General features: G+C 38.2%; 1 protein-coding gene across 2 annotated transcripts in view; it reads left to right on the top strand.

Annotated features, from left to right (window-relative positions):
• The window catches only part of gps1 (G protein pathway suppressor 1), a 51106-nt gene that overhangs the window by 7713 nt on the left and 16128 nt on the right, over window positions 1–27265 (top strand). For both annotated transcript variants that reach the window (XM_043714713.2, XM_088000595.1), the window contains exons 2-10: window positions 482–574; window positions 2425–2606; window positions 8153–8317; window positions 9710–9845; window positions 12580–12657; window positions 14817–14877; window positions 19899–19984; window positions 23084–23178; window positions 25828–25933. In XM_043714713.2, the coding sequence (XP_043570648.1) occupies window positions 482–574; window positions 2425–2606; window positions 8153–8317; window positions 9710–9845; window positions 12580–12657; window positions 14817–14877; window positions 19899–19984; window positions 23084–23178; window positions 25828–25933 (1002 nt within the window). The remainder of the gene's footprint in view (window positions 1–481; window positions 575–2424; window positions 2607–8152; window positions 8318–9709; window positions 9846–12579; window positions 12658–14816; window positions 14878–19898; window positions 19985–23083; window positions 23179–25827; window positions 25934–27265) is intronic.

Below are 27265 nucleotides of genomic sequence, written 5' to 3'. Positions count from 1 at the left end.
ATTTATCATGCGCACCTAGTTGCATTCACTGAAATACCAGCGTGAGTTTTTTTCCCAGTCAAATGTTGCTGTCCATTCAACTTTTTGATATCTGTTTTGGGGTGGACAGGAAACGCTTCACTTCTATACCAAACAGCTTGGTCAGTAATGCTGATTTGTGTGTGACAAATGTGTTATCCTCCAAGTCAATAAGAAATTGAGCATGCTTTTAAAAAAAAATACATTCACAAATTATGCCAGGGTACTTTATTAAGTTCATTAGTTTTACTATGATCAATGTTAAATAAAACATTAATTTTTTGAAAATGAAACTTTTTTTATAGCAATGACAACCAGTTGAACTATCAAATATAGGTTTGTGCTACTTTTATTCCCTGTATTCTGACATTTTGATTTATTATGTAAGTTAAATATAGTAACTTAGAAAATCTGCCTGATCAATGCTTAGTACTAAATTTGCTTTTCTGTCTTTTCGCCCAAGGGAGCAGTGGAACCAATGCAAATAGATGCTGACCCTCAGGATGATCAGCAGAATGCACCTGACACAAACTACGTAGTTGAGAATCCGACACTGGTATGTCAATACTTAAGATAATTGGCAAAAGATCCAGAGGAAAGAGGAGGGACATGTCATTTACCCAACAAGTGTTATGATCTGGAACATAAGGATTATAAAAGCAGATATAATAGTTTTCATAGAATTGAATGCATACATAAAGTAAGATCAGAAGAGTGTAACTATAGTTGTATAGTTGATGCAAACTTACTGAACAGCTTTCTTCTGTTGCAGTGTGATGCCATACCATCAGCTATAGTACTTCATTGTAATCATCTTAAACATAGACCATGAAGTATTCAAGAATTTTCACTTTGTGCAGAAACATAAGACTGTCCATCATAATATTTTAAATCAGTTTTGCTTAGTTGCCATTGTCTATTCTGAATCATCATTCTGGCTTCAAAGCAGGAAGAAGTTGAGAGTGCCACAAATTACTGGAGAAACTTTACAGGTCTGGTAGCATCTGTGGAAAGAAGCAGAGACAAAGTGTCAGGTCCAGTGACTCTTCTTCAGAAGAGTGTCTCCAGTAATTTCTGTTTTTGTTTCAGGTTTTCAGCATCCACAGTTCTTTGTTTCATTAAAGTCAAGAGTGCCTTTTCATTGTAATACATGAGATATAAAGTCACCATAGTCTTACCAGACCAAAAGGCTGCTCTCTTGGGGGAGAGATGACTGGTGGTGGTTTAACCTGAGGGTCACTAAGCCTTGGGCCAGGAAAAGATGTTAAGAAGGCGAGTCCTTCCTGGTAACCTCTGCCAGAGCAGGAATTGAACTCACACTGTTGGCATCACTCTACAACAAAGAATAGCCAGCTGAGCTAACTGATCCCCTGCAATGCATCGTAATTGAGCCATTCTTCAAATGAGATACTAAACCAATTTTTTTTTCCCCAGTTTTGAAATTCCTGTGAAAAGCAGACTCCCATGGCATTATTCAGAAAAGACCAATAGTTTTTTTCTTCGTTGATCAAGATATTTTAGTAGAGACACAATGTCAGCTTAAAAACTAATGTTGACCAGTGATTGAATGTTTGGAATGGTGCTGAAGCAGAAGAGCTGGCATCTCTGTATTAATAGTTATGTCTTTCAAAAATTAGTTCATTATGTATAGTTATTTTGAGACTCTCTTAGGCCATAGAAGAGGCTATATAAGTACAATTACCTATTTGAGTAATGAGCTAGTGAGAGTCACAAATAACTTTGCACTTCTATGCACTAAATCTTTTGATTAAGTGAATCTCGTATTTGATTTTCCTCCTTTTTTGTGTAATTGTGGTAATGAAACCAAGTTTACAGGTTAGCCATCTTCCTGTTTCTCATCTACAACTTAACTTCAGCACCTTGCTTGTCCAATCCAAGCTTGGTGATTGTCTCTTTCTTTCCCCCACCATCTGTTTTTGGGTGTTTTGCTATGCTAAAGAGTAAACTCTTAAGGTGTGTTTGAGCATAATGGGTACAGGTGTGGTTAATCTTTCCGATACATGCTCCCATTTTGTTGATTGTGCAATATTTTAAATCAGTATATATAATATAAGGTATCAAAGTGACGTTGCTGACTCAACGATAGTGTTTTTAGTTAAATTTCATTATATCCTTTGTGTTTACATTATTCTTGCTCTTTGCATATTTAATGTTATTTTAGTAACATTTTTCAATTTGGATTTAGGATACTTAATGTGGTTTATATTAAGGAATCTGTTGCGATGCTGTTAGATTTCCCAGTAGGTGAAAGTTAAATTGGAAATTAAATATTGAAAGCTTTTTAAAAGCAGATGAGACTATGATGTCTGAAGCTATTCCATTTAAGTTCAAACTTGTCTTTCATGTTATAAACACAGGATTAGTATATTTACATGTCTTTTACAGGATCTGGAGCAATATGCAGCCAGTTACAGTGGTTTAATGAGAATTGAGAGGCTCCTGTTTATTGCAGAACACTGTCCACAACTACGCATCGAAGCCCTGAAGATGGCACTCTCCTTTGTTCAGAGAACATTTAATGTAGATATGTATGAGGAAATTCATCGCAAACTGACAGAGGCCACAAGGTAGATATTTTCTCATTAACCTGTTCAGAGATGTCATTACGCACTTCTGGAGCAGATGGGACTTAAACCAGGTCCTTCTGGCTCAGAGAAACACTACCACTGCTCCAGAAGAGGCTAGGTCGAAAGAATGATATATGTTCTTCGGTAGTCTGGTCTGACTGAAAGCATTTGAAGATTTATGTTGCTGACTATCAACTGACCTGGTGTGCTAGCATTGCTTATAATTTGTTCATTCTTAGTCATGTTCTTGAATGGAATATCAGTGATACAGAAGTTTAAACCAATAAGTGATGCAAGTTTTTACACGAATTTATGTTCAATTTTTGCAATCTCTGCATCCTATAATCTTTTGTCCAATCTGTTACTTTCTCTGCTTTTTCTATGTTCATCAAAACACACTGGCTACTTTCAGATGCTGATGCTGAAGCTGAAATTTAAGGCTACTCCTTTCACACAAGGAAAGACTGTTGTTAACTGCAGTGAACTGGTGAAATTTTGTAGAGGCCTTTCAGTTACGCTATGAGAGGTTATGTGATGCTGGAGGATGTTGATTGTGGAGCCTAGATATATTAAGCTATCTGTCATTTCTTACTGAAATCAACACATGCATCACAAAAGCTAGAGTTACATTGTAAAATTAAGTACAAACATAAGAAGCAGTAGCGTCCTGATTGAGGATACTAAATTGTGAATCTACCAAACCTGTGTTCTCAATGCATTCAACAGTGGTGAAACATAGATAACACATGCTAAGCAGAAGGGCTGATTCATTTTTAGACATAGGCAAGATAAGGTCACCAACTCTTGGAACTTAGGCAGCGTGCTGAGTCTGTCAGCACCTGCTTGTTCTGTCACCCTACATTCTTTACTACGCCAATACTATCTACACTGGCTTGGTCATATTTATCAAAGACCTTTCATATGGTGAATTAACTATTAATACAATCTCTTTGGTATTTGTACCTCCGCTACAAGCTCACGTGCAAGCAAGATATAAAGCTGGAAGGTATTGCTACTGGGAGTTGATGGCATTAACCTCCAGAGGTTGACTGAGGTGTCAGTGGGGGAGCACTTTGGAGCCAGCGACCATAATTCTATTTGTTTTAAAATAGTGATGGAAAAAGATAGACCAGATCCAAAAGTTGAAGTTCTTAATTGGAGAAAGGCCAATTTTGACAGTATTAGGCAAGAACGTTCAAAAGCTGATTGGGGGCAGATGTTCGCAGGTAAAGGGACGGCTGGAAAATGGGAAGCCTCCAGAATGGGATAACGAGAATCCAGAGACAGTATATTCCTGTTCGGGTGAAAGGAAAGGCTGGTAGGTATAGGGAATGCTGGATGACTAAAGAAATTGAGGGTTTGGTTAAGAAAAAGAATGACGCATATAGACAGGAGAGATCGAGTGAATCCTTAGAGTATAAAGGCAGTAGGAGTGTACTTAAGAGAGAAATCAGGAAGGCAAAAAGGGGGCATGAGATAGCTTTGGCAAATAGATTCAGTAGAATCCAAAGTGTTTTTACAAATACATTAAGGGCAAAAGGGTAACTAGGAGAGAATAGGGCCCCTCAAAGATCAGCAAGGCAGCCTTGTGTGGAGCTGCAGGAGATGGGGGTGATACTAAACGAGTATTTTGCATCAGCGTTTCCTGTGGAAAAAGACATGGAAGATATAGAATTTAGGGAAATAGATGGTGACATCTTGAAAAATGTCCATGTTACAGAGGAGGAAGTGCTGGATGTCTTAAAACGCATAAAAGTGGATAAATCCCCAGGACCTAATCGGGTGTATCCTAGAACTCTGTGGGAAGCTAGGGAAATGATTGCTGGGCATCTTACTGACATATTTGTATCATCGATAGTCACAAGTGAGGTTCGGAAGACTGGAGGTTGGCTAACGTGGTGCCACTGTTTAAGAAAGGTGGTAAGGACAAGCCAGGGAACTATAGACCAGTGAGTCTGACGTCAGTGGTGGGCAAGTTTTTGGAAGGAATGTACACTTTTTTTGGGGAAAGGCAAGGACTGATTTGGGTATAGTCAACATGGCTTTGTGCATGGGAAATCATGTCTTACAAACTTGATTGAGTTTTTTGAAGATGTAACAAGGAGGATTGATGAGGCAGAACAGTGGACGTGATTTCAGTAAAACGTTCGACAAAGTTCCCCATGGGAGACTGGTTAGCAAGCTTAGATCTCACTGAATACAGGGAGAACTAGCCATTTGGATACAGAACTGGCTCAAAGGTAGAAGACGAGGGTGGTGGTGGATGGTTGTTTTTCAGACAGGAGGCCTGTGACCAGTGGAGTGCCACAAGGATCGGTGCTGGGTCCACTACTTTTCTTCATTTATACAAATGATTTGGATGTGAGCATAAGAGGTATAGTAAGTAAGTTTGCAGATGATATCAAAATTCAAGGTGTAGTGGACAGCGAAGGTTACCTCAGATTACAATGGGATCTTGATTAGGTGGGCCAATGGGCTGAGAAGTGGCAGATGGAGTTTAATTTAGATGAATGCTACATTTTGGGAAAGCAAATCTTAGCAGGACTTATACATTTAATGGTAAGGTCCTGTGGAGTGTTGCTGAACAAAGAGACCTTGGAGTGCAGGTTCATAGCTCCTTGAAAGTGGAGTTGCAGGTAGATAGGATAGTGAAGAAGGCATTTGGTATGCTTTCCTTTATTGGTCAGAGTATTGAGTACAGGAGTTGGGAGGTCATGTTGCGGCTGTACAGGACATTGGTCAGGCCACTGTTGGAATGTTGCGTGCAGTTCTGGTGGTCTTCCTATTGGAAAGATGTTGTGAAACTTGAAAGGGTTCAGAAAAGATTTACAGGGATGTTGCCAGGGTTGGAGGAATTGAGCTGTCTGGAGTGGTTGAATTGGCTGGGACTGTTTTCCTTGGAGCGTCGGAGGCTGAGGGGTGACCTTATAGAGATTTATAAAATGATGAGGGGCATGGATAGGATAAATAGACAAAATCTTTTCCCTGGGTGGGGGAGTCCAAAACTAGAGGGCATACGTTTAGGTTGAGAGGGGAAATGTATAAAAGAGACCTAAGGGGCAACCTTTTCACGCAGAGGGTGGTAAGTGTATGGAATGAGCTGCCAGAGGAAGTGGTGGAGGCTAGTACAATTGCAACATTTAAGAGGCATTTGGATGGGTATATGAATAGGAATGGTTTGGAGGGATATGGGCCAGGTGCTGGCAGGTGGGACTAGAAAGGGTTAGAATAGCTGGTCGGCATGGACAGGTTGGACCAAAGGATCTATTTCCGTGCTGTACGTCTCGATGACTCTGACTGTTGGGAACAGCATTAAAGTGGTGAGCGGAAACCAATACATAGCTGGTTGAGACTACTTAGAAAGAAGAGTCTAGGAAACATGCATCTTCTTAGCCCACTAATTCCCTCTGCAGAAATTACAGCAGAAACTACCATGCTATAGCAGAGTTCTTGAGCTGCACCAGACTATGTTTAATCACCATGATGCAAACCATCAACCCTGAAGTTCCATTCAGGGTCAGAAACATTAGCTTGCTCTCTCTCCATGGATGCTGCCTGATCCGCTGTAATCTCCAGCATTTGTTGTTTTCAGTACAGATTCCAGCATCTGCAATAATTTGCTCCAACATCATGTTTAATCGACTGTCATGCCTCTTCGAGGAATGCTTACCCTGAAGACGTTTTGCTCTTCCCATTCTGATGAAGAGTCATCTAGTCTCTAAACATTAGCGTTCTCTCTCTCACTCTCTCTCTCTCTCTCTCTCTCTCTCTCTCTCTCTCTCTCTCTCTGTCTCTGTCTCTGTCTCTGTCTCTCTCTCTCTCTCTCTCTCTCTGTCTTTCTCTCTCTCTCTCTCTCTCTCGCTGTCTTTCTCTCTCTCTCTCTATGGATGCTATCTAACCCACTGTGAACTTCAGCATTAGTTGTTTGCAATTCTATAGCCAGAAGTTCAATGATCCGGTTTGGAAATAGAGTCCCAAGAAAATTTCAATTTCCTTGACAATTCATTAGAGTTGGGATTTCCAGATGATTCCAATGTGTAGCTCCCATCTATCCTGCAGAAATGACTATCTGGTTAGAATTTCTGGGCTATTGTCTCTTGAGACAGAAGGCTCCCAGAGAATGAGGGGCCAAAACCATCTATAAATAACTCAGTTTTAATCTTGTACTCTCGACTGAGAGTCCTATCTGTCAGTAAAAAAAAAGTAGAAATTCAGAAATACATAGTGTCTGCCTTTCCAGCTGTTGATCCAAATAGTATAAAAATCATTGAAGTAACTGGCTTCCCTACCAAATCTGTAAAGTGTTATGACTTCCCTGCTGACGTTCTCCAATTTGTTACGGTGACAGGTGAGATATCCCTCATTTTTAAGCTCCAGGTTGAGGAGGAATTTACTGGCTCCTCTCCTTTATTTACCTGCCTCCTTTATTGTTTATGACAATATTAATTTTAAAAGGATTCCTTCCCTTGTGAATACCTTTCTCCTGGTACTTGTAAAAAAAGCCAATTTAAATCGGTTTCTTACATTTTTAAAAAGTGTATTTATTAGATGCTAAAGACAAGAAATAATAACACAATACATTATCAACAAATTAGAAATAAGAAGTGAGCCAAAAAAAGGTAAATGTTTTTTTTTAAAATGACAGGATAGCTATTTGAACATTGTGGCTATTACATTGGATGGTACCAGTAGTGCTGACATTAGTAATTGAGTTGACTTTGAGATTCTTGGCTTTGCAGGTTGATTGAAATTATTTTGTCCTGGTCCCTTTCAACAGTGAATGACTGGTAGCACTAAGAGTAAGAAAGTATCTTTTCCCTTTTTATTTCTTACAGTGCAAGGAGTTTAGTGGCTGTTCTAAAGCAATACCTTCACAACATGCAAGCCCATACAGTAGTCTGTCAGGTCACTAAAGCGCACAGACGAATGATTGCAGTTGTTTTTTAACCCCTTCTTTTGTGTATCTTAGAAAAAGTAAAATACAAACAAAGCTGAGAACCGAGTTTGGTAATCAGCTTCTTGTTATCTCTTTTTCTTTTTGACATTTCCATGACTCTGTAGAGGTGTGATATTCCTTGAGTCCACATATAGCTCTGCCATGTTCTCATTAAATTTGCTTCCGCTGTCATCTTTTGACCACACCAATCCTTTTTCTTTCCAAGAAAAAACACCTATTAGAGTTAGAAGTTCAATATTTCCAAAAGCACTTTGGTCGTGATAATGGATCAGAGTGCCAATGCTAAGAAATTCTTATTTTAATTTTGATCTTTTTGTCTTCAGCGGGTGGCTGATGCATGCACTGAGTAAGGTGGGAAAGAATAGAGAGATTTTCATTGATTGCTCCTGAAGGTTCATAGATAAGTAGAAGTGCATCGTGAACAATATTGCAACTCTGTCTTAACAGCTTTTTAATTTTGTTTTGATTGCTCATTCTAATGCCATTGATGACTTATATTCAAAAGTAGATTTTGCTGATCATGTAAAACTTAGTTCAAGTCCTGCAATTCTGAATCCATTCATTAGTATCTAAAAATGTCTTCCTGTAGAGAATCTCAGGGTGTGCCAGATGCAGTGCCAGAGGCAGGTCTGGAACCCCCAACACTGGACACAGCTTGGGCAGAGTCTACAAGGAAGAAAGCTTTGCTGAAACTGGAGAAATTAGATACAGATCTAAAGAATTACAAGGGCAATTCTATAAAAGAGAGCATCAGGTAACAAACCTAGAAATGTACAGCTTTTGTCTTGCCTGCTTAATTTGAAAATCAGTTCGATTTCAGATCAAAAATGCCTGAACCAGGCTTAATTGCTAACTAAATGGCTTGTTTCTTCTCTGTTGTAAGTTTATGTAATCAACCCAAATTGGTTCAGGTTTCTTCGAGTGTTAATTTAGTGTTTTTGTCAAAAGTTTGAAACAAGTCAGACACTAATGTGTTATCAAACTAAGTTTCTAGAATTTTATCCTAATTAAAAGGAGCGGCGCTATCATGTATATTGAATAACATGAATTACTGCTTACTGGTTAGCATTTAAATCCATTTATTGTTACACATTTATGTGCTGATATCAGAATATGACTTGTATTTGGTTGCTCCATTTTATTGTACAGACTCACAGCTTAGCAATAACTGTTGCCTCAAGGTAATGGTGGCTGTGAACCAAGGTGTGGTTGTCATTGCAGTATTTTTCAGTGAGATAGTTATAAGTTCAAGCTCCAGTTCAGGACTTAAGCAAAAGTCTACAGTGCAATCTATCTCCAGAACTACTGTTTTTTTTTTCTTCTAAGAGTGAGACATTTAAGCAGAGAAGAAATGCTGTGATCACTTGTTCTGTGCAACTGTTCCAAAGAAGCTATGACCTAGCCAAAACAGTTTTAACTGCTTACTTAATTGATTGCTGTGTGCCATTGAGGTCAATGACAACTAAATTCAGAGAGGTTGGAAAACGAGCTGATGATTTGTTGCTGCCTGTTCTGCAATAACACCGTAGCCTAGTTTTATTGTGAAACTGCTAATTTGTGACAAAGATCTGCCCATGAAAATTACAGTCAATGCTCTAAACTGAACAGGAGCACACTGACAGAAGTAAAGCTTAACCATAGGTATACTGTCTGGGTTCTCCGATTATGTAATCATTGGGACTACTGTCTGAGGGACACCTCATGAGATTTACAGAAGAGTGTATTTTAAGAACCCCACAATAGTCCCTAAATAAATAATAAACTAAGAGCAATTTCTCAAATTTATTTTGCTGCACTTAAGCTTCACTATGATGTTTTACATAGAATATGATGTCTGTGTTGCATTGTGTTCTCATGAAGTGACAGTTGGATTTAAGAGTTCTGCATTTTAGAAGATTGAAGTTGGAATATTATATAAAGAACAAAATATTAGCACTTGTCAAATGAAATGAATGGTTTACATGATGGTCCTCACTTTGTTTGCTTCTGATTATGATCATTTTGAGCTGAATACACTAATGTAGTTGGTAAGTGACAAACAATGGCTGTCTTTGGTAGAAGTGATATTGTAATTTTATTTGGCAAGGAGTGAATAATTTTGAGTGATTATATCATTTGTCATTTTACTTAAAAAATTTACCCTTAGGAGAGGGCACGATGACCTTGGTGATCACTACCTAGATTGTGGAGACCTTAGTAATGCACTGAAATGTTACTCACGAGCCAGAGACTATTGCACAAGTGCAAAGCACGTCATCAACATGTGTCTAAATGTCATCAAGGTACGTGAACATAGACCAATTAAACGGTAGCCGTATTATATAACTGTAATTGATATTGCCTAGTAAATGGAACTGGAAATAACAAAATTATGTTGCCAACTTTGTTAATCATTTATCAGCTGCATCAAAGTAAAAAATGTCACGTTTTTCATCAACGAACATGTTGAATTTCAACCAACATTATCAAATAGAATTACGAATGATTTTGTTTTGAGCTGAGAATAATGGTAGTAAACTTAGCAGAATGTCTTCCTGTAAACGTTTTCTGTTAATTATAGTGTCAACAAAGCAATTTCTGCTCAGGTTGTTTTCCTCCTCCCTTCCCCCCGCCCCCTGTTGCCAACCATCCTCTGCTATTGGGGCAGCACGATGGCACAGTGGTTAGCACTGCTGCCTCACAGTATCTGGGTCCCAGGTTCGATTCCAGCCTCTGGTGACTGTGTGGAGTTTGCACATTCTCCTTGTGTCTGTGTGGGTTTCCTCCGGGTGCTCCGGTTTCCCCCCACGGTCCAAAGATGTGTAGGTCAGGTGAATTGGCCATGTTAAATTGCCCATAGTGTTAGGTACATTAGTCAGAGGGAAATGGGTCGGTGTGGACTGGTTGGGCCGAAGGGCCTGTTTACGCAGAACCAAATGACTCTCATTACCTTTTGATAGCATGTTTTATTATCAAATAATTCTCAAGCCCGTACCGAATTCATTCTTTCAGTTTCCACATTCTTGCTGCTGACTTCTGTCTTTTCTCCTGAATTATTTGCAAAATGATTGACAATTGCTTGAATATGTTCGATAGGGAATCTAATCTAATCTAATATACTCCATCTAATAGGTAAAGTAAAGTCTGAAAATCTCCTGTCAGAATTAATGATGGCAGTTTCAGATATTTTCTGATCCCCATGTTCAGAGATGTTATTGCACATCTCTAGAGCAGGTGTGACTTGAACATGGGCCTCCCTAGTCCAGAGGTAGGGACACTGCCACTGCACCCAGCCCCTAGGACAGTAGTTTCAAGTATCAGGTGATTACACAATTAAAGGTAGGAATTTTTTGGGAGACAATTATTTAACTCTGGACAGTGCACCCTAAAATGGAGCACGTTGCTGTTTGGTGTATTGCTGTTTGTTTATTGTATTTGTATTGATATTCCTCACCTTGGTCTTAAATGCTTTCAGTGCTATCAGTTTTGTTTGCTAAACTTTCTGATCATATTTACAACAAAGAAAGAAGCTCATGTTACAGCTGTCTGCGATGAAACTATAAAACTTTCGATTCTGACCTTGGTTGGCTGCTCAGCCTTTATATTAATACTAAACTATTCTCAAGACAGTTGAATGTAACTGCAGCGTGTTTGGGGGCACAGTTAACAAAATCAATTCTGTTTAAAACAGATGAGTCACAGGACTCTTTCCTGACATCACTCCAATGGTTTCGATTTGACGTTTACCCTAAATTCAGCTATCTGCTTCGAGTGTCCATTTCCAGAAACTAGCTCATTTCATGTCCCTGTTCTAGCAGCCTAATTTTTCTGTAAGCCATGTGATCAGTCAAATACAGGCTTTTCATTTTTACCATTTGTATAGGACTTACATTTGTGTGTCTTTCTGTCTGATAACAAGATGAAAACCTTAGCAAAAATAACTTTTAAAATACTTAAATTTTATTTTAATCTTAAGATTTTCCTACTTTCTCCGCTTCCTAAGAATATTTTCTTCTCCAAGATCTTTTGGAAGCTGAAAACAGTGGTTGAAAAAGGAAAAAAAATCAGTAAAGAATTGTAATCCATGTGTGCAGGGATACAATCCAATTATTCCTTGTCCACACTTTTTTCGTTATTTATATTCACTACAATGCCATATATAATATTTTTAACTGTTGTACGTAACATTGATATCCTACACTTAACACTGTTTTATTTAATAAGCAAGAATACATTATTTACAGTTTCTGTGAAAACAATCAAGGGAATCTATTTTTGAAGCCATAGGATCAGCATGTCAATGATTTCCCACATGCTGATCCTGCTGCTTCAAAAATAAGTTTACACAAAAAAAAACATTTAATAAATGCATTCTTGTGGAAAGACATGTGGGAAGTCAGTTGATATGCTGATCCTGCTGTTGAGGAAGTCTGTGCTAGTTTAAAGGTTCCATTGCACTCCAGATCTTCCTGTGCTTTCAACATGCATGTCCTCAGCTTCCCAACCCAAAAAGGCCCACACCTGAACAGTCCAAGCTGCCTCCACACAGAAAACAGCGTTGAGCTCCAGTGTGTTAGCTTTCTCTTATACACTCATGCTAATCCCTAGCTTCAGCCTGCTATCTGTTCTCACACCGAGCTATTGTCACAGCTTGGTGCTTCCACATGGATCCATCTGCACAGGACACAATGCGATAACCCTGGGTCCACTACTTCCTTGTGCAGAAAGATCTTGACTCTGTGAAGTTTTAACATCACTCTGAAGCTTACCTTTAACTTCATTATCCATCCAGATCGCTGCAGCCAACACTGCTGAAAAATGTTCAAGTTTTATCCCAGTTTCATGAACATTCCTGCAGCAGGTACATTGGTATTTTCAAAACTGTTTTGGCACAGTAAACTTCATCCTGCTGCACTTCTAATGAAAGCAATAGATAAATTGCTCTCAATGAAATGTGCATTGGAAGATCAGTAAGTAATGCTGTTAGTTATAATATGAAGTCTGTTAGATATTAAATTGCATATAATTCTGTGTTAGGTCAGTATCTACCTCCAAAACTGGTCCCATGTTCTCAGTTACGTAAGCAAAGCGGAATCTACACCAGAGATTGCAGAGGTCAGTGAATTTCTAAACTTATGTTCATAATTTCTTTATTTAATATGCAATTACTGATCTGGTAGTAAACAGCATGCAACTTTAAAAGCTCCCTCTTGTTTGTGATTCTGTATGTGATATTTGTTGGAGTTATGATAAATAGAAATTTTGAAACTGTTTTGGAATTGGCAAATAATTAATTGCTGTATTAAATGTGATAAAGGATGAAAGAACGTGGGTAAAATTTGTGCTTTGCTTTATGTAGCTTATTAGCTGTCCAATCTGCAGCTATGTTCGATCAGAAGATAGGACTTAATAGGATTGCACTTTTTTTTAAACAAGCAAATTGCTGGAAAATGTATTATTATTCCTATATTGTATTTAATTGGATTCCAACTTTTATTACATGTTGGATGATCAGTGTCAGTGTTATTTTTATAAGCCATAAAATAAATGACATGGTACAGCATAATGTGATGTGATTGCAACTTTGGTGCATAGATCATTAAGTGACTGCAACAAACTTTGACTTCTAGACTAGTAAATGTTACAAAGAAGGTTTTTATTTTGAGGGTGATTTCAAGAGGTGCCTTGGTTATTTTAACTTGCATTGAGTTATAAATGTTGCTTATTTTACTAATAGGATGAGAGGATATTTAGATATGCTCCATTTTCTGGTGATGGGGAGTACTCCCCAAACCCTCTTAATTGTTCAATTTTTGAGTTTTGCTGTATTGATTAGAGAAAATTAACATTTGGAAGCTATCATGTGGGATGCCAGGTTGCATTTGAAAAGAAGCAGCATCCTTGAGATTGAAAGTGCTAGTCTCTTCCACAGTAATGAAGGACACTATAAGCAGTGTTTTGGTTTGCCTGTATATAAAAAGGTTAGCAACATGAGTGTTTAGTGAAACATATATCCCAAGTACTGAACCTTGGGTTGAATAGACATATACTAATTAACTACCTGTGCCATGATGACAATAGTTTGTTGAATACAAACTGTTTTTTCATATTTAACAAATTTATAGTGTTGCAGGGGGAAAAAACAATTAGAAACCTCCACCTCAAAGCTATCTAGCTTTTAGCAGTTTCACCTTTGTCATCTCTGGATCCTGGCAAATTAAAGAGATAAATGTTGATGTAGCAATTTGAAAGATATTGGAATTTAAATTGGTAAATGTTGACCAAAATATGGAACAACTAGAACTTGGATTTTTAAGCAACAAGTATGTATATTATGCAAATGTTTTATTTACTGTACGTGTTTATATGGATATGAATTCAAAATACTCTAATTCAATCAGTTAATACAATTATACATGGAACTATCTCACCATTCCTCCATTGTTGCCTGTCAAAATCCAAGAAATCTCTTTAGAGCAGTTCTGTGATTGTATATTTTACTACACTGACTGCAGCACTTTAAGAAAGTGGCTCGCTACCACTTTTTCATTTGCACCTAGATATGTGGAATAAGTGCTGGCCCAGCAGCGAGGCCACGTCTCAGGATTGAATAAAAAATATAAGACCGTCATGTCTTTATTTACCTCTCATTTGTTAGGTATGGCTGAAGTAGCCATTTGATCAACCAAGCTCATTTGTCCAGCAATCACTGCAGTTACTTTCCCATCAAGGCATCTAATTGCTTTTAAAAAAATATTTCAGGGCTTTGTGTATGCTTCTCTACCCAAATGTCTGTTGCTGTTCTGATCACCAGATGCAAAGAAGAACTTTGTCTCATCAGTTCTAAATTTCCCTTTTCCTAGTCTTAGTCCTTGCTTTTGCTTCCTGGTCTATTCTCCTAATTTAGTTTGATTCATGTTCCAGATCTATGTTTTCTGTACCGATTGCTATTTTGTATATAAAATCAATTGAAAGGAGTTATCAAGTTCTTGCCTACCTAACCGAAGGGATCAATCTTCTAGCTTTTTAAACAAACCTCAAGATTTCAGTGTGCTGTTTGTGAATAATTCATTACAGATCAATAAATGGCTAGGCCACTATAATTGAAGCATCTTGTACTCTTGTATAAACTCAACAATGTCATCTAGGCACATTTTGTATTTTGATGTACAATAGTTAGATCTTGCATGAGGTAAAAGATGAAACATTTGTGTGATAAAATGGTGCTCACTTACTTTCCTGGTCGCTCAGGCAATATATTCTTTCTTTTTCAGCAAAGAGGTGAGAGGGACAGTCAGAACCAAGCCGTGCTGACCAAACTGAAATGTGCAGCAGGTTGGTAAAAATGTTGTCATTTTATACCTTCTTATCCCTTGAGGAAGAAGGCAAGCATTCTAATTAGATAAAGGTTAGCCCTGATCAATATCTGAACCTGTAAATAGGTGTTTTGAAATTAAGTTCCTTCAAAAAAATGATATTTCTCAAAATGTCCAAAACTGCTCTAAACGTTATAATTGGAGTAACCATTGTTTTTGGAAGTGAACATCTTACAGAGCTATCTTTTTCAGTTATGAGAAAATTGCTTGTGTAAATTGGAGTGTTGGAGTCACTGTACTGGGACTTGATAATTTTGAAGGCTTTTAACTGCATTATTACTAATTAGCAAACAAATCTGTGTGACAGGTTATCTATATTTTTCATAAAATTAAATTCCATGATATTTTTCAGCCTACTCATTGCAAAATTCAACTGAATCACTGTAAACGAAACTTATTTCACCGCAAGTTATCATTTTACATGAAATAAAAGATGGTGAAACTAGGATAATTAAGTATGGAGTTATGGATCCACACAATTCCACACAATTACCTATATTAAAAATTTTCAAAAATCATATCCAAATCTCTACAACATAAATATAATTTTACCAGTTGCCCATCAGTGCCTTTGCACATGATAAGTCAAGCATGACAAGTGCTGTTTTCAGGTGAAGCTTGATGTTGATCGAAGGTGTGAAGATCTAATTCAGATAGTATTTGAAAGCCATATCCTAAGACCATAAGACATAGGAGCAGAAGTAAGGCCATTCGGCCCATCGAGTCCACTCTGCCATTCAATCATGGCTGATGAGCATTTCAACTCCACTTACCCGCATTCTCCCTGTCGCCCTTAATTCCTTGTGACATCAAGAATTTATCAATTTCTGCCTTGAAGACATTCCGCGTCCCAGCCTCCACTGCACTCTGTGGCAATGAATTCCTCAGGCCCACCACTCTCTGGCTGAAGAAATGTCTCCACATTTCTGTTCTGAATTTACCCCCTCTAATTCTAAGGCTGTGTCCACGGGTCCTAGTCTCCTCGCCTAACGGAAACAATTTCCTAGCGTCCACCCTCTCCAAGCCATGTATTATCTTGTAAGTTTCTATTAGATCTCCCCTTAATCTTCTAAACTCCAATGAATTCAATACCAGGATCCTCAGCCATTCCTCATATGTTAGACCTACCATTCCAGGGATCATCCGTGTGAATCTCCGCTGGACACGCTCCAGTGCCAGTATGTCCTTCCTGAGGTGTGGGGACCAAAACTGGACACAGTACTCCAAATGGGGCCTAACCAGAGCTTTATAAAGTCTCAGTAGCACAACAGCGCTTTTATATTCCAACCCTCTTGAGATAATTGACAACATTGCATTCGCTTTCTTAATCACGGACTCAACCTGCATGTTTACCTTTAGAGAATCCTCAACTAGCACTCCCAGATCCCTCTGTACTTTGGCTTTACAAATTTTCTCACCGTTTAGAAAGTAGTCCATGCTTCTATTCTTTTTTCCAAAAATGATGATGTTATAGCTTTAAAAGATATATTTTGATCCTGGTTGTTTTATGAAAAAAGATTGAGACAGAGGTGGAAAGTGGTCAGCTCAAAGCCAATAAAGTAAACAGTTTGTGAGGCCTTGGGTGTTTTTTTTAAGTTGAAATAATAAAAGCAACCTGATTGGTTGGGGTCAAACTCCCACAGAACCAGTTTTAGCTTTCAGGATTTGCTGACGTCTAGTAGCTGGACATGGAAACTTGTATTCCCCTCTCTGTTACAGCTAAAAACAGGGGTTCTCTTCCTGCTGCTAGAATTGCATGTGAGACTATCTATTTTACTGAATTTGCCTTTACCATGGCTGTATTTATGGGATGTTACTATATTGGAACAGTTAATTAGTAGCCGTTAACATGCATATTAGTTTGTTAAGCCTTTTCATAGTTACAGTTAAGCCAATTTTTCCTTTTCTTTTTTTTGTATTTTAACTAATTTTTTTTTAAAAAACTTTGCTTAAAACAGAGTTGTTTGATCAATCGGATTGCATGTGGAATGCAGCACTTTACACTTAGCCTAAGCCTTAACTTTTTCTTATTTTAGAGGTGCCTTCTAATATATTTTGAGGGAGTTTGTTCTGGTCCATAATAATTCTGTCCTAATTTATAACTGATTATTACTTACAGTTAAGTTGTAAAACATGGATGCATTTGGGGGATCAACAAATAAAGTTGTTTAAACATGGCTGTTTCTCTGAAGTTGAGTCCTCTTGACATTAAATGGAATTCCTATTAACAGGATTAACATTCCAAAGATAATCACTGGACTAATCATATAAATAGATCATAAATGCATAATACTATGTATGCTGAAGACTGAAATAAAGACAGAATGTACTAGTGCAGCTCAACAGGTCTGGCAATATCTGTGGAGAGAGAAATAGTTAGCATTTCAAATCCAATATGACTCTTCTCTGGAAGAGTAGTTAGTTCTAAAGACCACTCCTGTTGCATGTGAAGCATTAGCACAATAATGCCATGTTTATTGGAGCAGCTGAGAGGCCAGGTATTCCACAGTGAAAGGCTGACCTAACTTTCCAAAGAAGGTCTACAACTTGATAGGCATTTTAGTAGTGAGCTGGATGGGTTCAACTTCATTAATTCTCAAGAAACTGAGCATTATCCAGGATAAGATAGTGTCTTTCCCCTCCCTATTTTCTTCAAGTTTTATACATTTATTTCCTGTTAGTGTTGATGACATGTCTTTATCTGATTGGCTGCTCCAATTTCTCCCACCCTCTGCCTATTTTCTTTGCCAGTTTTCTACCTTTTTTATGTATGTTGAGACACTGATTCCTTATTGAAATATTGTTTTGTCGCTTTTGATTATTGTCTGATGCTTCACTGAAATTCATGTACAGTTCCAGAAATGAGCTAGGTGACAGAAACAGAAAGAACAATTCTTTCTTTATTAAACCTCTCAACACATGCACAATTCCAGGAAAGGTGTCTTTGTAACAATAGTGGTCAATTTAACCATCCTTAAGCTAGGCTTCTGAGGTCAATTTGGTTTAGACCAACTGACTCAGCACAAACTCGGAGGCAAACAGGAGACTTTTCTTTCATCTGTGTGGCTGAGCTATTCATTAGACCTTTTTCTCCAGGTAGCATCCTCAATTACTTGAAAGACGTCAAATCACGGTTTATGCCGTGATTTTTACCATGAGGCAATGCACGAGGCTCCATGAACAGAATGGAAATTGAACAGTATGTCATTAGTGTTTTTCTGAACCAAACACTCACTAACTGAGCTAACCCCTACTCATTTGTTAAACTAAAAATATTTAGTCCCAGTGTTTTGTCTCCTTGATGTATCCATTGGCTTTGTTGTTTTTTGCAGTTTTGGTATTACCTGTCGTTGCTGGAGCTGTGAAAGATGCTATATAAATAGAAGATGTTAATTTCTGTATACCCTATTCCTCCATGGTAGACCTCCACCTTGATAGATAGCGGTATGAAAGTCAATGCTGTCTTAAAGGTTGCTTGTTGTGACTCCAGAGCTTGTTGTGGCCAACTACCATATTTGCTTCAGAGGAAGGGAATACAGTGAGCTAAGAAGATGTGTGATTAACTGACCTCTGTTTTCTCCTGGGCATTCTTCCTTGACCAGCTGAGCTTTTCATTGCTGTTCACCGCTTCCAATATTGTCCTTCAAATAGTCAGCTTCGAGAGGTCAAAGCCATCAATGACCATCTTCCAGTTTTCACTGTCACTGTCCACTTTTTTTTTCTTGCTTGTAGGTGTTTTATAGTGTAGGTAAGGAGACATAAGAAGTTGAGCCTGGGCCAGTTTTATGTACAGAAGATCTTTGGGTGTATGACCATGAATGAAGCAAGGCAGATGTGGGCTTAACAAGAGTGCATGCTGATGGAAATGTGCATGCTGCAGGATCTCTGAGTGGGTGACCTTACCCTGCCAAAAGAATCCATCAGCATACATCTATTTTAAGATACCCTCGCAAAGGTTTTCTCAAACTGAACAAGAGATGTAATTCAATCCGTTTTGTAGAATTTTAAATAAAACTTGAACCTCGGTTTTTCTACTGTTTAGTCTATAAGTACTTTAATACTTTCAATTTGCCTAGAAAATTATTTGTTACTCAAAATATCTTTTTATGGGATGGTTTAAGAGCAGAATTCAACATATGGAATGCAAGAAAGTCACAGTTGTATTTATTTGGCACTTTTCACATCCTCAGGAACTCCGAAAAGCAAAAAAGCACTTTTGAAATCCTGCCATGTTGTTTGATAGACACGACAGCAGTTCCTTTGCCAAAAAAATGTTGTAAGCAGCTTTGAGGCAAATGGCCAGTTAACCAATTTTAGTGGTAATTGAGGCATCAGTGTTAGCAAGGAGGTTGATAGAGTACCTTACTCTTTGGACAAAATGCTGATATTGTACATAATAAAATCACATGCTTGTAGCTCGAAGGAGACCATTTGGCCCAGTGTGTCAGTTCAGCTCTTCAAACTTGCATATCACCCAGTACCCAATCTCCTGCTTTTTCCCATAATCCTGAACATTGACCCTTTCAAATAACCATCTAATTTCCTTTTGAATGCCTTGATTGAACCTGTCACCACCACACTCATAGGCAGTGCATTACTATACAGTGTTCACTGAGTGAAGTTTTTTTTCTCATATCACTTTTGCTCCATTTACTAGTAATATTTCCAGTTTGTGCAAACATAAAGAATTCTCTCATCTAAAAGAGGGATCCTCTGACAATGCATCATTCTGATATTGTAATGAGGGGTCAAACTAGGTTACGTGTTAGAGGCCAAGACTGGGACTTAAGTATATATCCTCCAACTCACCCAAATGACGAATACTACCATAAGATGGGTTGACATTCTTGGTTTTCATTGCCACCCTTGTCAGGAAGTTAGTGGATGTACTCTCATTATGCCTGCTAATTTGTATTAATCTTCTGAGAACATATATGCCAATCTCTTTCTTTTGAATTGAGTATTATGCTGTATCTACAGGTCTGGCAGAATTAGCAACTCGAAAATACAAGCAAGCTGCCAAATGTTTCTTGTTGGCTTCTTTCGATCACTGTGACTTTCCTGAGGTAAGGTCCAATTCAGTGACTGCAGTTGCGATTTTTAACTTTGAGATTGCACAGACTGATTGAAATGCACAAACAGACTGGACATGACCCCAAATAAGCTCCACTAATTATTTTTCATGACCACCTCCACCAATTTGATTTTTTCCAATTTACATGAAGATTTAAGTCATCCATGATTAATGTACTACCTTTTTAAAATATGTCTTATCATTATCTCCTGATTTATTCTCTGTCCTACTGAACATCTACTGTTAGGGACGAGAGTGGGGTGTTGGAAAAACACAGCAGGTCAGGCAGCATCTGAGGAGCAGGAGAAACAAAGTTTCAGGCAAGAGCCCTTTATCAGGAATGAGACATTCTTGATGAAGGACCTTTGCCCGAAATGTCTATTCTCTTGTTCCTCAGATGCTGCCTGACCTGTGCTTTTCCAGCACCCCACTCTCGACTCTGATCTCCAGCATCTGGAGTCCTTACTTTTTCTTCTAGCTACTGTCAGGGAGCCTATAGATTACTCCCACCAGTGTTGTCTTCCCTTGGCATTTTTTACATCCACCCATATGAATACTACGTCATCCAATCCAAGATCATTTTTCGCTGTTGTACCTATTCCATCATACAAACAAAATCCTTGCATTCCCAATTACCCTTCAGTTACCTAACAATTACCCTTCCCTTCCTACTGTCTTTTCAAAATGTCACATATTAGATTAGATTAGATTACATTAGATTACATTACAGTGTGGAAACAGGCCCTTCGGCCCAACAAGTCCACACCGACCCGCCGAAGCGTAACCCACCAATACCCCTACATTTACCCCTTACCTAACACTACGGGCAATTTAGCATGGCCAATTCACCTGACCTGCACATCTTTGGATCTTGAATGTTTAATTCTCAGCTTTTATTTTCTTGCAACTGTCTTCATAATGGCCTTAAGATCATGCGTGTAACCTCTCTTTATACTGTTAATTCATTTTTTTTTGTCCCAAGAACCATGCACATTGAAGTAAGGAACCAGTAATTTTGTTCCTTAACCACTTTTTGCCCCTTTGATCATTTTTGCTGCTTTTGTTATACTTGTACACTTTATCCCTCCCTGCCAAATTTGGGACTATGTTATCAGTTGCTGTGCAATACCCCAATTTCCTTAACTTTTCAAGCTAACATCTCCCTCCTTGTGAACTTTCTCTCCCTCTAATTAGATTAAAGCTACAACCCAAGTTAATCCATTTGCACAGACACTGGTCCCAAACAGGATTCAAGTGAAGCCAGTTCGACCAGAACAACTCCCTTCTGACGCAGTACTAGTGCCAGTGCCTGATGAACTGAAACCCATTCCTCTCACACTAATCTTTGAGCCACACATTTAACTCTTTGACTTTTACACTATTCCAGTTGGCACATTGCTCAGGTAGTAATCTTGAGATTATTACCTTAAAGGCTTTTCAGTTTTGCTCCTGATTGTTTAAAGTCTTTCAGCAGAATATCCTATCAACATGAACAATGGCAACTAGATTCCTCTCCTTCCACTCAAGGGCAAGTCAGAGACTAGGAATCTGCAACAAATAATTTATCTCCTGACTTTCCAAAATCTGTCCAGCATCTACAAGGTGCAAGTAGGTCTGTAATAGAATACTGACCACTTCCCTGGATGGGTGCAGCTCCAACTCCAGCAACATATAAGAAGCCTGACACCAACCAAGACAAAGCACCCCATTTGATTGGCACACATCCACAAACATCCACTTCCTTCACCACCAATGCTCTCTAACAGCAGCATGTACCATCTTCAAAGTGTACTGCAGAAATTCACCAAAGTTCCTTTAAATAGCACTTTTCAATATCACAATCACCACCATCAAGAAGGACAAGGCAGCTGACACACGGCAGCATCACTACCTGCAAGCCATTTGCCACCGTAACTTGGAATATATAGGCATTTTTTTTCAGTGTTGCTGGGTCAAAATCCTGGAACTGCCTCCCACATGGACTTGAGAGATTATTTACAGTTTACCACCAATTTCTCAAGTGCAACTGGAGATGGGTAATAAATGCTGGTTCAGCCTGTGACACCGACATATCATGAGTGAATGTTTTTAAAAATTACTTACATTACATTTTTTTTTTACATTACATTACAGTGTGGAAACAGGCCCTTCGGCCCAACAAGTCCACACCGACCCGCCGAAGCGAAACCCACCCCATACCCCTACATTTACCCCTTACCTAACACTACGGGCAATTTAGCATGGCCAATTCACCTAACCCTGCACATCTTTTGGACTGTGGGAGGAAACCGGAGCACCCGGAGGAAACCCACGCAGACACGGGGAGAACGTGCAAACTCCACACAGTCATTCGCCTGAGGCGGGAACTGAACCCGGGTCTCAGGCGCTGTGAGGCAGCAGTGCTAACCACTGTGCCACCGTGCCGCCCATGAACTTAACTCATAGTGTTGTGAACCTTAGTCAATCTCTACCCCGGGGGGTATGGATGCTCCATTATTTTATAAATTTAAGGTGAAATAGATTTCTGCAGGTTTGGCAGGGCTGCATCTGTTCTTATTTCTTGTGCAGGTGCCCTTGTTTCATAGAGCTTGTGGGGGGCAACGTCATACCTCTGGAGGCACTTAGCCCAATCTGAGTTTGTAGGTCTTTAGAATGCAACAAAGTATTACACCAGGAGGACTCTGTTCAGATTTCAGCCCTCCAAGCTGATATACTTTAAGTTACTGGGTGCAGCTGTTGATAAGAGGAAAAAATATTAAGACCCTATAGGCTTATTTAATAATCAACATTTTGGGATTGCCACAATTTTGATTTTTTCAAATAATCTTTATCCAGTTTACTTCAGTGAATCAAGGTCTAACTTTGAGTAGTATTTCTCTCAACTATCAGAAGTTTTAAAAATTTATTTAATTGTACTAATTCTTATGCATACTTCAAAAATTTTAAAATTGAACATTTGAATGTTGGCTTTCCATGATTAAGAAATGTTGGAATTGATAAATACAGATGTTTGTTTAATTTTAATGTTAAATTTGAAAACTGTTCACTTAGTCATAAACTCAACCTGACCGGTGTTTTTATTTTCTTTCAGCTGCTGTCTCCCAGCAATGTAGCAGTTTATGGAGGATTTTGTGCACTGGCCACTTTTGATAGACAGGAACTGCAAAGGAATGTCATCTCCAGCAGGTGAGAATAATTTTGCTTTCTTTAGCCGTTGATCTAATGATGTGGGCCTCACTGCATTTTCAAAGAAATTATTGAAGAGGCACACTTTAAGAAAAGTAACTGGATCACCTTTAGCTGTATTTTTCCCTGTCTGGAGCTTATAAACTAGGAGAATTACCAGGATTTCTTTGAAATTTATCAGCTGCATTTTTTAAAAAAACACCTCTGCAGCAAGCAGTTTGAGTGATTTGTTAGCTGAGAATGTGATTCCATTCATGAAAATTGAAAAATCATTCAATGACTATACATATGTTTGCTCAATATATCTCAAATAGTTAATGATCCACTTAACTGATATGCATATCAATATGTTTTTGGCTCAATTTATTTTTGGCATAGTTGTGGAGTTCACGATCTCTTTGTATTGATTGACTTGATGTAAGTTTGAAAAGCAATGCCATCCCTTGACGTACTGGTAACTACTATAATGGAGAAACATGGTAATATATTAGTGGAATGGACTGCCCCCAACTGGACAAAAGAGGCAGCAAGTGTGTAAGCAAGTGAGTGAAAGTAGTGTTGCCAATTCAAGGACCTGGCAAGAGGTTCAGAATTATCTAGGATGTATTAAAATGAGCATAGAAATAGGAAAAAAAGTCACAAAGTAGCAGTACAGGAGATACACACAGACAAAGAGTAATTTAAATAATTGTGCCAAACGAATTTGATGGTACAGCAAAAAAAGTTAAAACAGTAGGCATAATTTAAATTCATTCTTGGGTTGCGTGTTACTGGCATGGCCATCAATTACTGCCAGTTCCTTCAAAAGGTGGTAATAAGACAGCTCTTTGAAGCATGCTTCCCACTGTGCTATTGGCTAGGAAATTCCAAGATTTTGACTGAAAGGCAATGACAGTTTTATTGCTTCAGAGGAGGATGTTGTATTGTTAGAGAGAAATATGAAAGTATTGACATTTCCACTACTTTGTTCTTCTAGATGATAGAGTTTGTGGGTTTGGAAAGTGCTTTTGAAACCTTGGCAGCTGCTGTTATTTATCTTAAAATTGGTGGGGGAGGGAATGAATTTTTGAGATGGTTGATGATGATCCAGTCAAGCAGTCTGCATTATTGTAGGTAATCCCAAGCTTCTTGAGTGTTGACATAGTCATCCAGGCAAATCAAAAGTATTCCATCACACTCTTGAGTTGTGCCTTGTAGAGAGTGGGAATGCTTTGGCAAGGCAGAAGGTGAATTACCTCGCCAGAATTCTCAAACTCTGAACTGGTCTTTTTGCCACAGAATTAATATGACTGGTCTAGTTAACTTTAACATTAGTTAAATTAAACATTTTAGTTAACATTATACCCAATCCCCACCCCCCCCCCGCCCCCCCCCCCCCAGGATATTAATGGTATATAGGATTCAACATGGCAATGCAGATATTTAGACTTTAATTGAAGATGGTCTTTGCTTGGTGTTTAAATAACAAGTCAAATTCATATCATTTAGCAACTCAATACTCAATGGTATCCAGGATTTGAATGCGTGAAGGCATAGACTGCTTTCATTGTCTGAGGAGTTTTGAATGAGCTGAATATTGAATCCGTATGAAAAGTCCCTATTTCTGACCTTACACAGAGGGGAAGGTGATTAACGAAGCAGTCCAAAACCTGTTTAAACACTTTGCACACCATGATTATTTTGAAATTGTGTTTTGCTAACAAACTTTCCAGGAGGATGGCCAAACAACTAGCACAAAGAGTCCCAAAACATAAGAGGCATGTACCTCTTGCACAACACATTAATCACTTGCATCACTACCATTGTACAACTGACTTAGCTGTAGTAAAACCGAATTAATTTTACAGACTGATTCTTTCAGCAAAGAAAGTGGCATCTATCCAAAACTCAAACAAGGTTGCTGTCTTGTCAGATGCCCAACTCAACTGATAGTAGCAATACCTTTTCCTTTCCCTTTTGTAGTTGTGGATCATTAACTATACTTCCAAGTCTTTGTCACAAATTCTTCACTGAGTCTAAGCCACTTCATACACTCTTTATACCACTGGATAGTATAGTCTCACTTCATGAGTTGTAAACTTAAATTAAATACTGAATTTAGTTTTGTATTATAGAATATAGCAAAAATTTGCCTTAGATAATCAAAGTACATCTAACCAACAAGTTTAACCATACATACTCTATGACATGCAAGCTGCTCTCAGGTCCCTCCAATCGCACTTGGCAAAATGAGGCCCTGTTACAAAATTGTCAAAATGTTGCAGAATGTATTAAAGAATAACAGACTTGAAAGTCTGCATATCCTTGTTTACATTAGCAATCATTTATTGTGTGTGGTAAGGGGCAGCCTAGAATTTTGCACGTCTTTTTATCATTGGCCCAAAAGTCCAAAGAACAATCACCATTGTCCCCTGTCTTGTGTAAAAATTGTACATGCCAAAAGCAGCCTAAAAAGGAGAAAAATGGAAGAAGGTAACTCTTGACAAAGCTGAAATACTTTAGCTGTACTGTTAGAATAAATAACTGAAATAGAATCTACAAAGAAAAATCACTATTCTCTCTCATTATTATTGTAACTTTTTAAAAATTAGCATTGGACATTGCGCAGAACATCCTCTGATCTTACCATTTATTTTTCTCCACTGCAAGCTCTTTTAAGTTATTCCTTGAATTGGAGCCGCAAGTTCGAGACATCATCTTCAAGTTTTATGAATCAAAATATGCTTCCTGTTTGAAAATGTTAGATGAAATGAAGGTGAGTCAGAATCTGAGTAAATCAGAAAATGTAACTTTTTCTTTCCAAATACAGGATGATCTAAGAGTGTGTAGTCTTATGGTGATCTATTATACGCATTCTTCCCTTTCACATGCAGATACATGCACAGAGTTTCTTACTGACCCATGTATTAAAAGGCCCAGGTACGGGCCTGGTGGTCTGGTCATGTCACATGGACCATTCAGTGTTGATGAATAACAGGCTATCTTGTATTCATGACCCTTAACAAAAATGTTCATGAAGTGGAGCATTTAATGTTTCTTTGTTTTTGCTTCAGTTGGTGTTAGTTCATTTTGAGAATATTATGTCTACATTTAGCTTGTACTCTTATTATAATGCAATATATTTTACTTAATGTTCACGCTGGATCTAACCAATATTTAGTGATATTTTCCTAATGGTTAGAGACTAGAAATTAGAGAAAGTACTTGTATGTACCAAGCACACACATCACTTGAAGCTGTTACACAGATACAAATAGAGGCAAATTAATCATAAAAGCTAATGAAATGTTGACCTAAGAGAATTTTAATACAAAGAGGGGCAAGTTAATGCTTCAGTAGTAGAGAAATTTCTTCATACATTATGTGGGCTCCACGCCTGAGGAATGTTGGCCAAGTGCAGGTGTCTCAAAACGTACCAGGGCTGAAAGGGCTTAATTGTGAGGGTTGATTGCATTAACTTGGTTCTTAATCCCTTGAGAACAGAACGTTGAGTGATTCATTAGAAGTGTTTAATCAGTATGTACGTATTTGACAGAGTTGACACAAAATTTATTTTGTCTGAAATGATAATCAGAATAGGGGCTGTGGAGCATGATGAAATTAGGTACCAGGTCCTTTAGGAATGAAATCAAGAAATACCTTTTGACGCGGAATAGTGGAAATGGGGAGTTGTCATCTTTTAAAAGGTAGTGGTTGCTAGGTTAGTTGAAATTTTCAAGAGATTGATAGATATTTTATTAAGTAAGGATGTCACCAGTTATAGAGCAAATGAGTTAAGGTATAATCAGTCATGATCTAGTTAATGAAACAGGTTTGAGGTGTTGACTGACTTACTCCTGTTCAGATGTTATTTCCTCAATCTTACTCTCAGAATACAATCTGAGAAGCTGATAACAGGTTGATTTCAGTATTTAATTTTGTGTCTGCTTCAGTATTCTCAAACTAACCCTCAAAGAAAACCATCATAAAATTGAAAGATAATCTGAACTCGGCATTTGTCAATATCTGCATTCCCATTGATTTCATGGCACAGGGAAAGATTTTATACATCGCAAGCTGAACTAAATCAGAGACTGATCCTGATTGA

This window comes from Chiloscyllium plagiosum, unplaced genomic scaffold (assembly GCF_037043375.1).
Source record: "Chiloscyllium plagiosum isolate Xiang-an unplaced genomic scaffold, Cpla_swu_hap1 HiC_scaffold_25, whole genome shotgun sequence".
Classification (NCBI taxonomy): Eukaryota; Metazoa; Chordata; class Chondrichthyes; order Orectolobiformes; family Hemiscylliidae; genus Chiloscyllium; species Chiloscyllium plagiosum.
Note: the sequence above shows the minus strand (reverse complement) of the source record. Positions and strands in the feature narration are given on the sequence as shown.